The following is a 15,277-nucleotide window of genomic DNA, read 5'->3' on the forward strand; positions in this document are numbered from 1 at the left end:
GTTATGTAGCAGATGGTTATGGAATGGCTTATCACATTCTTGGGAAGACTCTGCCCTTGAAATATTTATATTTAATTATCAGACTACAAAGCACAAGACAGCTTTATTTTTTTCTTAATAACAAATAGATTTCCACAGTAGGTTGATATTCTGGGGATGAACCACAAACCTAAAACCTATACAATATGTAAACCCTTTCTTGGGCTGTCCTTTGCACCAGGTTTTTCTCAAAGGGAGCCCTTTAATTTTAGAATCCACTAGAGGATGTGCTTTGGGTGTATTTGGCAACGTCATCCTGAGAGAGGCCGCGGGAGCCGAAGTTCAGCGTGTTGTCTACATTTGTTTTCTGCTCGTAGACATGATGGAAAAAACGCTCTGCTGTTGTCCTATTGCTTTTCATGGTTTTAGCATCACGTTCCCATTCTCGCTCAAAATCAATAATCCTCTGCCCAAAGCCTGGCATTCTGTACTGAAGCCAAGGATGAGAAGTTTTAACTAATGCATGTGTGGGGTGGCTGTTTTGTTGCCTTTTCCTTTTTTTGATAGGTGTACTTTTAAAGAAGATTGTTTACATCCAGAGAACTTTGAAAACTGGCTGGATATTTCATCAGGAGCAAAAAAGTGCCCTCAAATTAACCTATTTCGAAGCAGTAAAGATAAGGTAAGAGGAAAGATTTTAATTTGTCTCTACTGTCTCATTTTGCACAACTGATGCTAACTTCCTTCTGTGTGTGAAGTATCTACTAGCATTAAAGAAGCTTAGTTAGGAGAGTCCATTCATTTAGTTACTAATATTGAGTGCCTGGCAGATGCCATACACTCTGCGAGATGCTAAGGAAATAGCAGAGAACAAGACATACGGCGAGCCTGCCCTCATGGAGTTTGTCATCTTGTAGACCTCGTTCATTGAATTTAAAGAAAAAAATGGACTATTAATGTAGTAGAAAAAGGTACTGGTAAAAAAGGAAGAAAAAAGTTCAGACTCATGGTCAACAAGATTCCTTAAATGTGACTTAAGTGTAGAATTTTATTTTAGGGTCCTTTCCCTAATTTGTGCAGGCTTCTCCTGATAACTATCTTACATACATGGCTTTAAGCAGTACTGGGAGAGAGGGTGAGAAACCACTGCAGGCAGTGATTATCGTGAGTGGGGTTCCTTGGCAAGCCAGGGGGCTCTTGTTATGGCCGTGCCACCATTGGTAGCTCTTCAGCCCTATCACTGGATGAGAGAGAGGACACAATGAGCAGCCTATGATTGGAGCATCTTCTGATTCACACACCATCCTTACCCTATGGGAATATGGAATTCCTGCCTTGTAATCTCAGTGGTGCTGTAAGGAGACATTTTCTCCCTAATTATAGTTCTTGTATTATGAATAATTGTACAGAATCCCCATCAGCAGCCAGTTGACCTGTCTGTCGAGCTCACTCTGTTTTATCTGAATGCCACATTAACAAGGAAATGGGCCACTTTCTCTTTTCCTGTACACTTTACCATTTCAAATAGCAAGACCCATACCACTTAAGATGATTTAACATTTAATAAAGGAGAGCCAGAGCATTTAATGAGTGATAAATAATAAAAGAATAAAGCTTTCAAGTCATAACTGATCAGAACCTAAGGATTTAAAGTTATTTGGCTATTGTCACTTTCTATTGTTTTCCGGCAGGTTGGGGGGGGGGGGCGGTGAAGAAAGAGCTTTCAAAGCCTTCATCCAAACCTCCACCAGCCCTGAGTCAGAGTGAAAAAAATGTGTGAAGAAGATGCTTAGGTATCTCAGCATAGGTGTGGTCAAAATTTTCTCTTATCAGTCTGAAAAATAGCTAACTTTCGAGCTGATAGAGAATGATAAAAAAGAAATACCAAGATGTTTGAATATACCCCGGACTCTTGATAAATGGTTAAGATTATCCAAAATTTTTGTTTTAATCATTTTGAAAATTTTAAGGGTGATACTTCAGCTAAATGTAGTAAGAGAAAGTAACTTGTTGATTATATAAAAGATGCTGCCTACACAATCTGCTTACCAATCTTTGGGTTCACTGGTATAAATTAATCACCATTTCTATCTAGTTTGGAACGTTGCAAAAAATATTTACCACCCAAACAACCACTAGTGCTTTCTTCTCTACCCCGAGTCCCACTGTGGTTTACCCAAATCCCTGTAGAACCTTCCCACACGACCATTACCTCGCTCTCCAACTTACCATCACTCTCAAGGTAAAGGAGATAAGAATTTAGTAATCTTTGAAACCAACTTTAGACTGATTATTTTAATAACGTTGATAAAACATGTCATGCCATCTCTTAGTCATATTGTTTCAAAATATTTCCTACTTTTATGGTCATCTGTGACTTACCTGAAAGTTCCAGATCTTTGTTGATTTAAATAATACCTGACCCTGACCTACAGAGATGGTAGTCTATAGCTCGGGTCCAAGAGTGTTGGCTACCTGCCCGTCACATGCCTAGTAACATTCTAGTAACTTTCTGAGTACAGAAAGACCCTGATATAATGCAGAGCCTCTGCTTCCAAGAAGCATCATCTCTTTACACAAAACAATTAGAAGATTGTATATCCTCATCCTCATTACAGAATCGGCATTAACAAGAAATAATTGGAGCAATTCCAGTTGGCTTGGAGGGATTTCGTGAGGTTTTGTTGAGCAAAAACAGCAAGATGCAGAAAAGTATGTGTGGCATGATCTTATATTGATCGAAAACTCAATATATGCTATTGATATATATAGCATATATGATATGCTATTGATATAGCATGATCTACTGTATATGTTTATGTCTCTATATAATTATTTGCGCATGAAGAAGAATATGAAAGAATTCTTACTAGGTTGTGAACATGGGCTCTCCTGCTGGTGTGACTGATGATGTGGTGAGAGGGAGGGCTGAGACAAGTAGGAAAAAAAAAAAGAAGAAAAATGAAATTCTCACATACACAAACATAAAAAAAAAGGATGTGTGACATCCTGTTTTTGCATTATGCAAAATTGTTTGTATACTTATAAAGACATTGTAACAATCAGTGAAAATGGCTAATACTGATAAAAACAGAAAAGACAGAGAAATAGAAGTATTTCCTACAAACAGCAGGACTCTTAAGGCAGAGACACTAGAAACATTTTTTTACAAATCAGAATGAAAACAAGGAATTCCACCATCACTGATACAAACCAGCATTGTTTTTAAACTTGTGTCTAGTGCCGTAATACAAGAGACGGTAATATAAATAACTATGGGAAAGGAATAGATTAAAAAATGTCACTATTTGCTCATCTTAAGTGGTTGTGTATCTTCCAAATCTAAATATATTAGCTTTTAAAACTATTCAAATTAGAAGTAAAAGTGCTAAATGTTCAATAAACATTCAAATATCAGTAACGTTAGGTGAGGTAAAGGAGTTAAGGTCAATTAATAAAAGATCCCATTCATTAAAAACAACCAAAACACTCAGGCATAAACTTAGAGGATGAGGTGTATACCCTATATTTTAAAATCACTTTTACTAGAAGATACCTTTGAAGACAGCTACCACAAATAGTAATTTGGGCTATGCAATAGCTTGCTTTAAGCAATTCTTTCTAGCAGTAACTAGTGGGGCAGTGGTCTATTGAGGCTGTTTATAACTCATGATAGGGAAACCTTACCAATTAAAAACATAAGCATAAATAAAAATAAAAACACACAAAGTATTTTCTTGGAAGATAGGAAAAACATCTTGAATATATCCAGACACATACTACATTTCTGGGCAGGAAGATACCATAAAAATGTCATTTCTTCCTCAACCTATTTTCTAGATTGCATGTCATCCCAGTGAAGATTTGAATAGACTTTTTCTTAAAAGTAATTTAAGATCAGCTGGAATAATATGAACTGGTCAAGAATATCCGAAATGTGTTTTGAAAAAACAAATGTATTTAAGCTAGACCATTCCCATATGATTATGAACTTGTAGATAGTGACAATAACTCAACCCATGATTCTGTTTAAAAGTAAGAATGTAGATCGTGGGAATAGGCTAGAAACCTCAGAAATAAATGTAAAAATTGTAAAGATCAGATATCATAAAATAAGAGGAAACAAAAGAATTATTTCATAAAAGGTGCTGAGATAACAGACTTACAATATGGAAACAACTTAATTCACATTTTACATTAAATATAAAAATTTAAGCTAATTAAGAAGTAATAAAAAGCTAACACGTAAAAACAGAAAATAGAAATAGGTACCAGATAATTGGAAATATAATTTTCTTAGCTCTGAAGCAATGTAGTGTGTAATAACAAAGGAAAAATATTCATATACTTGACATTTAAAAATATACAACAAAAAAGATAACTACAGCACAATTCAGGGAAAACATTTGCAACAGGCAAGATATTCATTGCAAGATATTAAAACCAGGAGAAATTAAAAAGAAAAATACCAGGACACCAAAGAGTGGGCAAAAGCGTACATTCTCACAAGAGGAGGTTTAGAGAGTTAGACATAGTTAGCGGAATATGTTCACGTCACTAATTATCTAATAAATACAAATTAAAGTGATAAGATATGCTAACACCTGGCATTGGCAATGCCAATTAGCACAGCCTTTGTGGAGAGCAATTTGGTGTTCTGTTTCATAAGTCATAAGTATATTCATTCTATTTGAAACACTAATTCCAGGCTTTGAATTCTGAAGAAGTAACTTGAAAGAAGCAAAACTGTAAGCATGCGGATGCCGTTGCAGTAGCTTTGTAGACTGAGAAACCTAGAAATAAAGAAACTGTTTGGCAATAAGCAGAATGGTTAAGTAAAATAGGGTCTGCTACCTGCTAGAATGTTATGCAGCCAACTCTCTGGTGCCGTGGACATGACTAGCTAATTGACACTCAAACTTTCTATCTCATCTGATTCTTTGTGTCTTCATTCCCTCTCTATCCAGCTTAGCTGGAGAAGGAACTATATTCTTAGTTGGAGAACCTCGTAAGGATTCCCAAGTTGGGTTTATTAAGCCAAGGCGTCAGGTTTTATCTATACTTGCCTGGAACCCACACCCACACAAAAATACCTTCAGCTCCCTGGCTACCCTCTCCTTCCACTGCACTTGAAAAAACTTGCTATTTTCAGATCAACTCCAACCTGGCTTCTGCCCCAGGGTTCCCCTGTAACTGTTCTTGCTGAGGTCACTAGCGAACTCCTTGTAGGCATCCAGCAGACACTGTAAGTCCTCCTCTTACTTGGTCCGTTGGCTGTGTTCTTGAAACCCCCTCTCCCGTCGCCCTCCCTCCCTTGGCACACCCTGCCCATGCTTACTTCCTTCTCTCTGGTCATGCCTCAGCCTCCCTTGCTGGCTTCATCTCTCCCTGACTCTAAATACTGGAGTTGTTTTAGACCCAGTTTGGGCTCTTCTTGTCTTTAGCTCTCTACTTTGTCTATAGACCATTTTATCCACTCCCTTGTCTTTATATCTCATCTCTGTGTTCATGTCTCCTTTATCTCTAGCCCACATTGCTCCTCTGAGTTCCAGGCCCATATCTAACTTGACCTATCTCTTGATTATTACACAAGTATCTTGAACTAAACACAACCAAAATTGAAATCTTGCATTTTTCCACCCAAAGTCTACCTCTCCCTCTGTGTGTCATATTTCAGTAGACGGTACTTCCATCCATCCGTTTTTCTTACCAAAATTCTCCATATCCACATGCCCTACCTCCGGTCCCACCCCATGCTACTTCCAAAGGGTATCCTGAATCTGTGAGTTCTTTCCGTCTCCACTGTACCATCCCAGTCTAGGCTTCTATCCCCTCTTGACGATCTCTTCATACTGTATGGCCTCCAGTTCCCAAAAGGTGACATCCCCACCTTTCTGCTAGACTATAAGCTCTTTGAGGGCAGGGACCATAGCTATTTGGTTCACGAAAGCATTTAACACCTTGCACAGCACTCGGCACATGTTAAGAGCTTGATAAAGAGGGAACAAATAAAGGCAACGATTACAGTTATGTAAAAGCTATGTCAGAACTGGAAGGAAATGTGGAAAATTTAAAACTGGTGAAAAAAGGATTTCAAAAAAAAATTCTGATTCTGTTGTTGTATTGTTTGAGTAATGAAATAAATTTAAGACCTGTATGTACACAGGATAATATGTGATCATGTGCTGAGATGTGTGTGCAGTTATAAATGCTGGGTCAAAGGCGGCAGCGTGAATGAGAGCTCAGCCATTTGTTGGAGGGGAGCTAGTGAGAGCAGTTTGGGCTTCGTTGCTATGCTCAAGCCTGCTACAGATGGTTGGACTTCAGTCCAGTTAAAGCTGGATTATAAGAACTTGCCTTCTCTGGCAAGATTTATTGGCTGAGAAACAGAATGTTTTGGAAATGGAAAGATGGAACTGACCCCAGGACTAGATTAGACATATCGAGCTGATTTGAGGACGAGAGACAACAGAGTTTGAGGCTGGCCATTGGAAAAGTCTGGGTTAAAGCCAGATGTATAACAGAAGATGGACACCTCCCAGGTTGTCTGGGGCTGTAGTTCTTCATCATAGTTGGCAGGTTACCACTTCCTCTGCTCCCATCTTCCTAATGCTTAGCCCACCTTCCCACCAGATACCCTTCATGCACCTGCTGCCGAAGGGGTCCACCATTGGCATATTAATTCCTTTAATTTCCTTTTTTTCTAACCTTCATTTTCTTTTTTTTTTAACTGAAATACAATCACATCGAACATTGTGTAAGTTTAAGATGTACAACGGGTTGGTTTGATACATTGATATATTGTCATATGATTACCACCGTAACATTAGCTAACACCTTTATCCCATCACATTGCATTTCCTTTTTTTGTGGTGGGATAATTTTCCTCTTTCAACATGAGAACTGGCTGCCTTGTTTCTTTAGATAATTCATTTGGGAAAAAGTTGCTTTAGGGGAAATTTCAAGATTTTCTCTTTGTGTCCATTTGTGTACACACACATACACACAGCCTCTCACTCCAAAACTCTGATCGTATGTTTGCCCACAAACAAAACCTTAATTTTAAGTAGACTTCATAGGTCACCTTCTTTAAAACTATAATCTAACAACAATACCATTAAGAAATAAAGAAATGAAAAATGTATCTTAGCACCTGGGAAATCAAGGTACATCTTCTTAAATAAACCCCAGCCCAAACAGAAACAAATGAAAAAAAAATCATGTGTTTGGATGGGAATACTTAATATCACAAATATATAAGATCTCCTAAAACTAATGCATCTATTTAATACAATTCCAATTAAACTCAGTCTCCTCGCCCCCTTTGGGTAAGATAGTCTTGAAATTTATATGGAAGAGCAATGTCTAGGAGATGCTAAGAAAATTATGAAAATAAAGATAAATAGAGTTTGTCTCTTCGGATGTTAAATATATTTAAAATCACAGTAGTAAAAGCTTGACATAGGAATGGAAGTAAATCAATAGATAATTGGAACAGAGCGGAATTCAGACATAGATTCCAGATACATGCTAACTTAATATATGACAAAAGCGGTATTTCAGTTCAGTGGGAAAAGGAAGGTATTTTTTAAGTAAATGGTTGTGACATAGCTGATTAGTCATCCAGATAAAAATAAAGTTGGACCCTTATACATAAAAATAAATTCCAGATAGATTACAGATAGAAGTTTAAAAAAACAAAACAAAGATCACAATTTTGTATTTGTCTATAAGCTAAAGTTTGGGAACAACTTTATAACCAACGCAAAAACATGACAACATAAAAACACATTGTGTGGGGTAAAAGATACCACACATGCAAGTTGTAAGACAAACAGATTAGGAGAAAATGTGTGTCAGAAATATGACAGATAAGGATTAATGTCTATACAGAGCGCTCTTAAAAACTGATGAAAATACAGAGCAGAAAAATGGTCCAAGAATATGAATATGTGATTCACAAAAGGGCGAATCAAATAGTCAAAACGTCTCTTTCTTTACATCAGCAGTCTGAGAAGTTCTCCTTCTCTGGCATGTCAAAGGGTGAGTTCACTTAAGGCTCGAGGATGGATGGAGAGGGTACCAAAACAATGACATGGTTCCTGAATCTTCTTCTTCCCCACACAGACTACAGTCACTGTGGTGGGAAGCTTCCCTCCCAAACGCTCGGAGTGGGAGTGTGTGGTGAAGAACCTGGACACAGGCAGGCAGCTCTGCAGGGGTAAAAGTCCGCCAGGCAAGACCTGCACGTGCAGCATCCCCACCAGAGCAACCTACAAAGGTAGGCAGACTCTTTGCTAGTTTTTTGTTTGAAAGTGAAGACGGCAGGAGAGCCTTCTGAGTTCCAGATGGCCCAGGAAGCGAGTTGAATGTAAGGGAGTCTGTATAGTCCCACCCTATAGATTCAGTCTCTGCCTACCTCCTGCTCTCCCTCCTCCCAGGACTCCAGCATCCTACTCTTGTGTGGGTGGAGAATGACAAGAGGAGGGGATGCTCGAGATGACAGTGGGGTAAAGCTAGAGATCATTGGGCTGCCCCTACCCAAAGGGTTCAGATAATTCAGAGATCGGAAAAGCTGGGAATGCCCTTGATGAGATGAGAAAATAGAACGGCTAATGTTCTGTCATCTTAAGATCATTGCATTCATTCAGAAAGGAAGTATTTATTGAATATCTGCTATGTGTTGGGCACTGTGCTAGGTGCTAGGGATACAGTGACCAAAAAAGACAGACCTGGTCCTTGCTTGCAGTATTTATAGCTTCTTGGGGTAGAGACAAGTAGGTGACTCATGACAATGAAGCATGTAAATGCATAGAGAGCCATGGGAAGTAGAGGAAAGGGGCACCTAACCGAACCTGGGCGGTGGCTGAGGGAACGAGGAAAACTTCCTAGAAGATGAATAGAATGGAGCCAAAGAAAAGGGGAAAGAGCATTCCAGGCAGAGACCAACGAGTGTGATGGCTAGAAAGAGAGAAAAAAGCTTTGTCTGAAAAGCCATAAGAGGTTCTATATGGTTCAGGCAAATGGAGTAGGGACAGATGGAAAGCGATAGATACCAAAGAAGGCACAGAGTATCTGGTGTAAAGAGCCATTTACAATCAATAAATTTTTGTTGAATGAATGAATGAATGAATGAATGAATGGCTGCAGGTGGAGGATGGCTAGAAAAGGAAAGGAGTGAGCTGTTTCGAAAAATCAGGTAGAAGGAAAGCTGTTGGGGTGATCCCGGTGGGGGTGACCGGGAGAGCAGGTGCAGAGACAGGGATGGAGAGAAGTAGGCAGATTCCAGAGAATCTGGATGGTTATGAGTTATGGTGGACACACTGAGGATTCAGGAATCCCCGTGGGAGAGAAAGACTAGAAGTAGGGTCACAAGATTGGTGCAGGCTTCCTAAAAAGGGGGAAAATCATGATGGAACTGAGTTTCGTGGTGAGAACTGGTGTTACTTGGTTCATCCCAAATCTCTCCGAAGGGAATTTGGTGCACCAGGCCAGAGACCCAAGCTTAAAAAAATGCCTCTCAGCCACTGGGCTCTTGGTGACTGGGATCGAACAGCTTGGAAAATGATTTCAGTTCTCCATTTTTCTTTGTTTACCCTATGCAGCCTTTGAGATAGGTTTCTAGTTAATTTTGCTCATTATAATGCAGATCTCACTCATGTATAAAATCCGTTTTTCAAGTATTTGAGATCACCTTGTAAAGCTCTTAGGTCACATTTAGAGCCTCCATCCGTTGCACCCAACTTCTGCCTGCCCTTTTCTTGGAATGCCTTGCATATTCTGAGCCAGCAAACAAACTCCCATCCCACCTCGTGCATTCAGCCAGCCGGTGGTCATTGCCAAACCTCTGTCCGTGCCCTCACCCCTTTCATCAAATCCTGTTGCCCTTCTGCTTTGAAACAGTGGAGGAAGAGTCACTTCCTTCCTAACAGTCCAAGCTATTCGGGCACCCCCCACAGGCACCCCCATCTGCGTAGTCAGGTGCTACATGGAACTCAAACCACTCATGGGCTGTTTCCTTGAGTCCTGTCATTGTTGGGTTTTTCCACGTAAGCCATTTTATCTCTTGCAGAATCACTGTAAATGCTGCCAGAGCAGAGATCAAATATATTTGTTTCCTTGTGATATTTCCCAGTAGTGTTTTGTGCATGGCTGACCTGAAGAAAAGTACAACTTTTCCTGGTGTTCATCACTGAACATTGTAGATTCCACTGAAGTGTGTTTTCCCTGGGAGTCTCTCTGTGCTTCCTGTCCGTATGTCCGTTCTACTAACATTTACAACTGACGGTTATCCTTTCGTATATAACCACTTCATGTGAGCAGAATTGTATGTGGTATCCTGGCTTTCAGAATGAATTTTATCGCTGTAGAGAAGTATCTTAAGTTAAGGGTTCTCAGACTTTGGGAATCACACGCTAATAAAATTTCACTATAGAAAAGTAAAGGGTGCCAACAGAGTTATGCCAACTTCTTATTTGGCTAACTGAAGCCTTTCATTTTTAAAGCCTCATCCTCTGTCTCCATTAACTCATAAAAGGAAGACAGTATCCTCCCAAATGGCTGACATTGAAAACCTCACCAAGGAGCACCGGCCCCTGGACATACTGGGCTTCGAGAGGGCCGCTCCAGGCTCTGGCACCCAGCCCCAGCTGGATACAATCATGTCATGGGGAACGTTGCCCACCACAGAGTCCCAGAGGCTCTCCAGGTGTGTTAAGTCAGGATATCGAGGAGCGTGGCTCTGGGATCTGTTTTCATCAGCTTCTCAAGTGATTCTGATACACCCCTGGGATTTGGAAACCCCTTGGATAGAATATAGAAGTTAAGGACATACAGGAACAATGACATTTCTCTAATGCTGATTGAGCACGGTTTATATCTTTCTTGTTACTTTATTCTTTTGTGGGGTTTCTACCCAGTGAGTATGGTTTTCCAAAGCAAATAAGAAAACTTTTTATCATAGATTTGGCAACAGTTGACTCCAAGAGGATCATGGAACCTAGCCCATGGGAAGCACACTTAGAATCTGTTAGGCAAATATCGGCAGGGTGGATTTTGCTGAAGCTACAGGATTTTCGTCTCCCAACATTCTGGTTATCATGTTCTAGGCAGTTCTTGCTCGGTGACTTGTTTTATTCTTATGCCATGGCCAATTACAAGCTGAGATAGTGATCCCGGGGAGAGTATGAGATGTAAATGGGCTGTAAAATGGCTTTTTCCTAGTGATTATCCATGGGAGGCTTGGAACGTGAGGTGGGCCTGGGTCTGTTTGGAGGCTTGTGCTTGCACTTTGGCTGCCTGACGCGAATGGCCCCCGGGAAGGAACCACATGCCGACTGAGATGTTAGCCAACAGCTGGTACACCCCACCCTCTGTGCAAAGGAGGCAAAAATATTTATTTTTTGCATTTACAGCTTTGCTTGACGATAGTGGGACTCCACCGTAAATGACATTTTTTTTCCCCTTTGCTCCAGATGTTTTGGTTGTCAACGTGACATTCTCCGTCGGTTCTTGGCATTTATCAAAAAGATTCAACTTTACCAACTGTTCGTCATTAAGAGAGTAAGATTTTATTTGAAATTTAAATATTCTTTCATTGGTTTTAATTTATTTATTTGCTTTATGCCTCCATTTCCTCCGTAAAGAACTCTTTTGTGGAGTAGAACTTTCTAAAGGGCCTTTTGGAGCACGGCCTAACGGGAGATAGGAGGGCCCCTGAGCTAATAAGCTGGCTCGTTCAAGCCCTAATAAGTAAGGTGCAGCAGCTAAGGAACAAACAGCTGTGCTTAAGTGTTCCTACCAACAGGGAAATACTTTTTCCCCAGACTAAGAGACGCCTTGGAGTGAGTACAGCGGAGGGGGGGCGGGGGGGGGGGGTGGCAGCTGTTATGTTCTCCCCTGATTGGAATGGCTTTGGGAATTTGAGTCAAGGGAGAGGGTGTGAGCTCACGTGAGGCAAGGGAAATCATCAAGGAGAAGGACAAGATGAAATCTCTTCCATTGAAAGAACATGTTTATTCCCACCCAACCCACCCCCCTACCCCCGCCAACCTTTTGGTACCACCTTTGGCCATGTTGGGCTAGTACCCCCCTGAGTTAGGGCTACACCTCACTCCTTGCTTCTAAATCAGAGAGAAGACAGGGAGGAAACATGTTTCTCAGATTCCTGATTTTCCAGTTGAAAGATGGGTTGGAGGTTCCTATGGAAACAACAGGAAGCCGTATTATTAGTGATTCTATAGTTCATTCAGTCATTTGACTGACCAACTCTGTGGGTATCGAATGCGAGTTTCTTTTGGCCTGGCCTGAGAACCACTGTTGCTAGGGGGAAATGAATTCAGGCTTGAAACTGAGTTGGAGGGCCCCTCTACCACTAGCAGAATAGAAGTCCCTGGACCCTGTCTTCACCACTGTGGCACTCTTAAAGAGGAATCAAATTCAGTTATTTCTAATAAATTGGATGCATTTTGGGAGGGAGAAGAAACCAAACCTGATACAGAAAGCCTCAGAAGTCTGTGGAAATAGGAAAAAGGGGGGAGAGTTGCAAAGAATTTTATAGCTTAAAGAGGGCTGAAACATAAAGCAGGTCCTCCCTCCCCAGTGTAGAGGCCAGGCGGAAGAAGTCACTGGCCCCGGGTCCCACAACTAAGTAATTACGAACCAGCTGCTCAGACCCACAGCTCCCCAGAGGGTGAGTGTGCCCTGTCCTTGAGTACTTACTTCCCTCAGTAAAGCACTCAGTACAGGACTCACACCGAAGGGGCAGCGAATGCAAATCACAAGCCTGCTTCTAGCTCACTTAGGTGGCTGGATAAACACTTCGGTGAGCCTGCGTTTCCTCCTCCCGTCAAAGCTGCAGTTTTCTCTAGATCGGAGTCACAGACTGCTTTGGCATTCCTTGAAGACTCTAAAATACGAGCGGTGTCCCCGCTCCCTGCACTGGCCCTCTTGCTGTCCCCGGCCGACCTCCCATGGCTGTGTTTCCAGACCAACCTCCGTTTCTGTTTTTATTGTTCCTTCAACTTCGATTTTTCTATGACAAGCTTTTCAAGTCCTCCGCTGTTATCCTCACATGATAGGTTATTTGATTAGTAGACACAGTTCTTCCTTAATTTGATTAAAACAAACGGTGGCGCCCCCTCCCCTCTACTTGCCAGGCAATACTTTTGGTCTCGCCTCTTCCAGGCGGTTGAGGGGTGTTACTAGTCCAGCGAGGGAGGGCGTGCTGATCTAGGGGTGGAGACCGAGAGATCAGTCTCCAGAGGGAAACTTCCCTGAGGGTAGACAAATAGCAGAACCCGATTCAGAAACAGAGTCGGTGGGTTCCTGTTATCTACCAGCTTGGCAGGTGACCCCAGCTTCCGGTTTCCATGGCAACAGCCCTGTAGGTGTGATGATGGTCCATCAGCCCCGGGGGCTGCCTAGAGCAGGGCACAAATTCCGTGCTCTAGCCCCAGCCTCAGAGGACTGTCCTCTCTCCCCTGGGTTCATCAGTCTGTCCAGGGCTTTGGTGGTTGTTGTTGTTGTTGTTGTTTTCCCATCTTCTTTTAAACGCACACCACATCACAGAGGGAAATTCTAGGATATGAACATTTTCCTAAAAATGCAGGAATTAAGTTGGATTTCCGTGTTGCCAGATGCCCAGTATGTATTGGAACTGGCTGTGCTTGGTGTAAAAGTGAGAGAAGGTGTATCCACCCCTTCACAGCTTGTGACCCTTCTGATTACAAGCGAAACCAGGTAAAGTACCATTTTTGTTATTATAAGGTTTTACCAAAAATAAATGTTTGTGGCCACCCAGTCCCAGTCTGTCTTTTGTGTTTGCTTCAAGCTCTAAATTTCCCATCTGTTTGGATGTTGAAGGGCTGTTCTTCATTTCAGGAACACTGTCAGGTTGCTGGTGAGAAACGGACACCACCCAAGACAGCAGGAGGAAGATTCATGGAGAATAAGAGTAATAGGACCCATCAGGGCTTGCAGGTCAGACCCTGGTTTTGGACTCAGAATGGAAAAAATTCCCCTTTTAAATGACAATAACAACTCCTCCTACTTTGGGTTCCTTTTAAAAATTCCTTGTTTTACTTTCTACCCAAATTCCCTTTTTTACCTTTGATTTTTAACCAAGTTTCACATAATTGGCTCAATACATGAAAGGCTGCACACTCACATAAAAGAAATTAAAATTCAGTAATTATGAAAAATGATATCGTTCCAGTAGGAGTAAAATTTTCAAGGTGACTTCACGGCTCACTCTGGAGGAGTTAGAAGGAAGCAGATAGCACCCGGCACTGAGGGGATTTTCAGTTTGAACCTCGCATTGCGATGGCGTTCCTGGGGGTTACGTGGGGTGAGGGGAGTCTATGCAAAGTATACAAATTCCTTCAGATTGCCTCTCTTTACTTTGTGGAGGTGATCTGACCCATAGTTAATAGTGCCAAAGCAAATATATATAAATAAATAAATAAATATATATATATATATATTTATTTATTTAATTTCTCTCCATTTCCCCAAAATTTTCTTCATGAAAAAATATTTTCTATGAAATTTCCTTGGAAATTCCTCTGATTTTCTTCATAGCACAGCACCAAGTTCAACCAACAGACATGTTTGAAAAGAAAGGATATGACAATCTAAATGTTCTGGGCAAAGAATAGAGGCTGTGTTGGGAGTGGCTGGCTTCACTGAGCCAACAAGACTTAATTGAGCAGGTACTATGTGGTGACAAAAAAGGATAGGTTCTTGCTCTTATTAATCTAGCAGGAGCAGACAAATTAAAACACAACATTTCTTTTTCTAAAAAAAAAGTCTCCAAAAAAATAAAAAATAAAAAAAGTCTCCGTTTTCTATTTCATGATTAATCTATGGTTTTGATTTATCCATTTGCTGGATAAATATTATCTACTTAAATAGGTCAAGTGCCAATATGGATCAGTAGCACATTTTTCATCGCTCATGAAAAGTTGATAGTAACTTTAGGTGAATAACTAACAGGCAGAGGGAATGTGAATCAAAATGGATTATGAAGTTAATTAAAGGTGTTAGAAAGGCTTGGTGGGCCGATATCTCCAGATTTGAAGTCTTCGAGGTTTTATTAAGGGATGGGCTAGTACTCTTCTCTTCCCTTAGCTTATAAAACTAAGACATAATGACAGGTATTTGGATCAAGGAGGCAGTGGCTTTTTAAAATAATCAAATTTCTCTTTTGTTGTTGTTTTAGTTGTTTCTTTTCAATTTTAGTAAGGTACACCTAACAAAATTTGCCACCTTTGCCACTTCTTTTTTTTTTATAATTTTT

The 15,277-nt window shown here is 40.8% G+C and overlaps 1 protein-coding gene across 2 annotated transcripts in view; it reads left to right on the plus strand.

Annotated features, from left to right (window-relative positions):
* Positions 1–15,277, plus strand: part of PLXNC1 (plexin C1) — a 144,388-nt gene that overhangs the window by 54,593 nt on the left and 74,518 nt on the right. For both annotated transcript variants that reach the window (XM_028105497.2, XM_028105498.2), the window contains exons 5-9: positions 547–661; positions 8,107–8,260; positions 11,454–11,541; positions 13,617–13,719; positions 13,861–13,959. In XM_028105497.2, coding sequence (XP_027961298.1) covers positions 547–661; positions 8,107–8,260; positions 11,454–11,541; positions 13,617–13,719; positions 13,861–13,959 — 559 coding nt within the window. The remainder of the gene's footprint in view (positions 1–546; positions 662–8,106; positions 8,261–11,453; positions 11,542–13,616; positions 13,720–13,860; positions 13,960–15,277) is intronic.

The sequence above is a fragment of the Eumetopias jubatus genome, unplaced genomic scaffold, assembly GCF_037043125.1.
Source record: "Eumetopias jubatus isolate StellerSeaLion01/CBP00866 unplaced genomic scaffold, mEumJub1_p1.0 scaffold_8, whole genome shotgun sequence".
NCBI classification, from domain to species: Eukaryota; Metazoa; Chordata; class Mammalia; order Carnivora; family Otariidae; genus Eumetopias; species Eumetopias jubatus.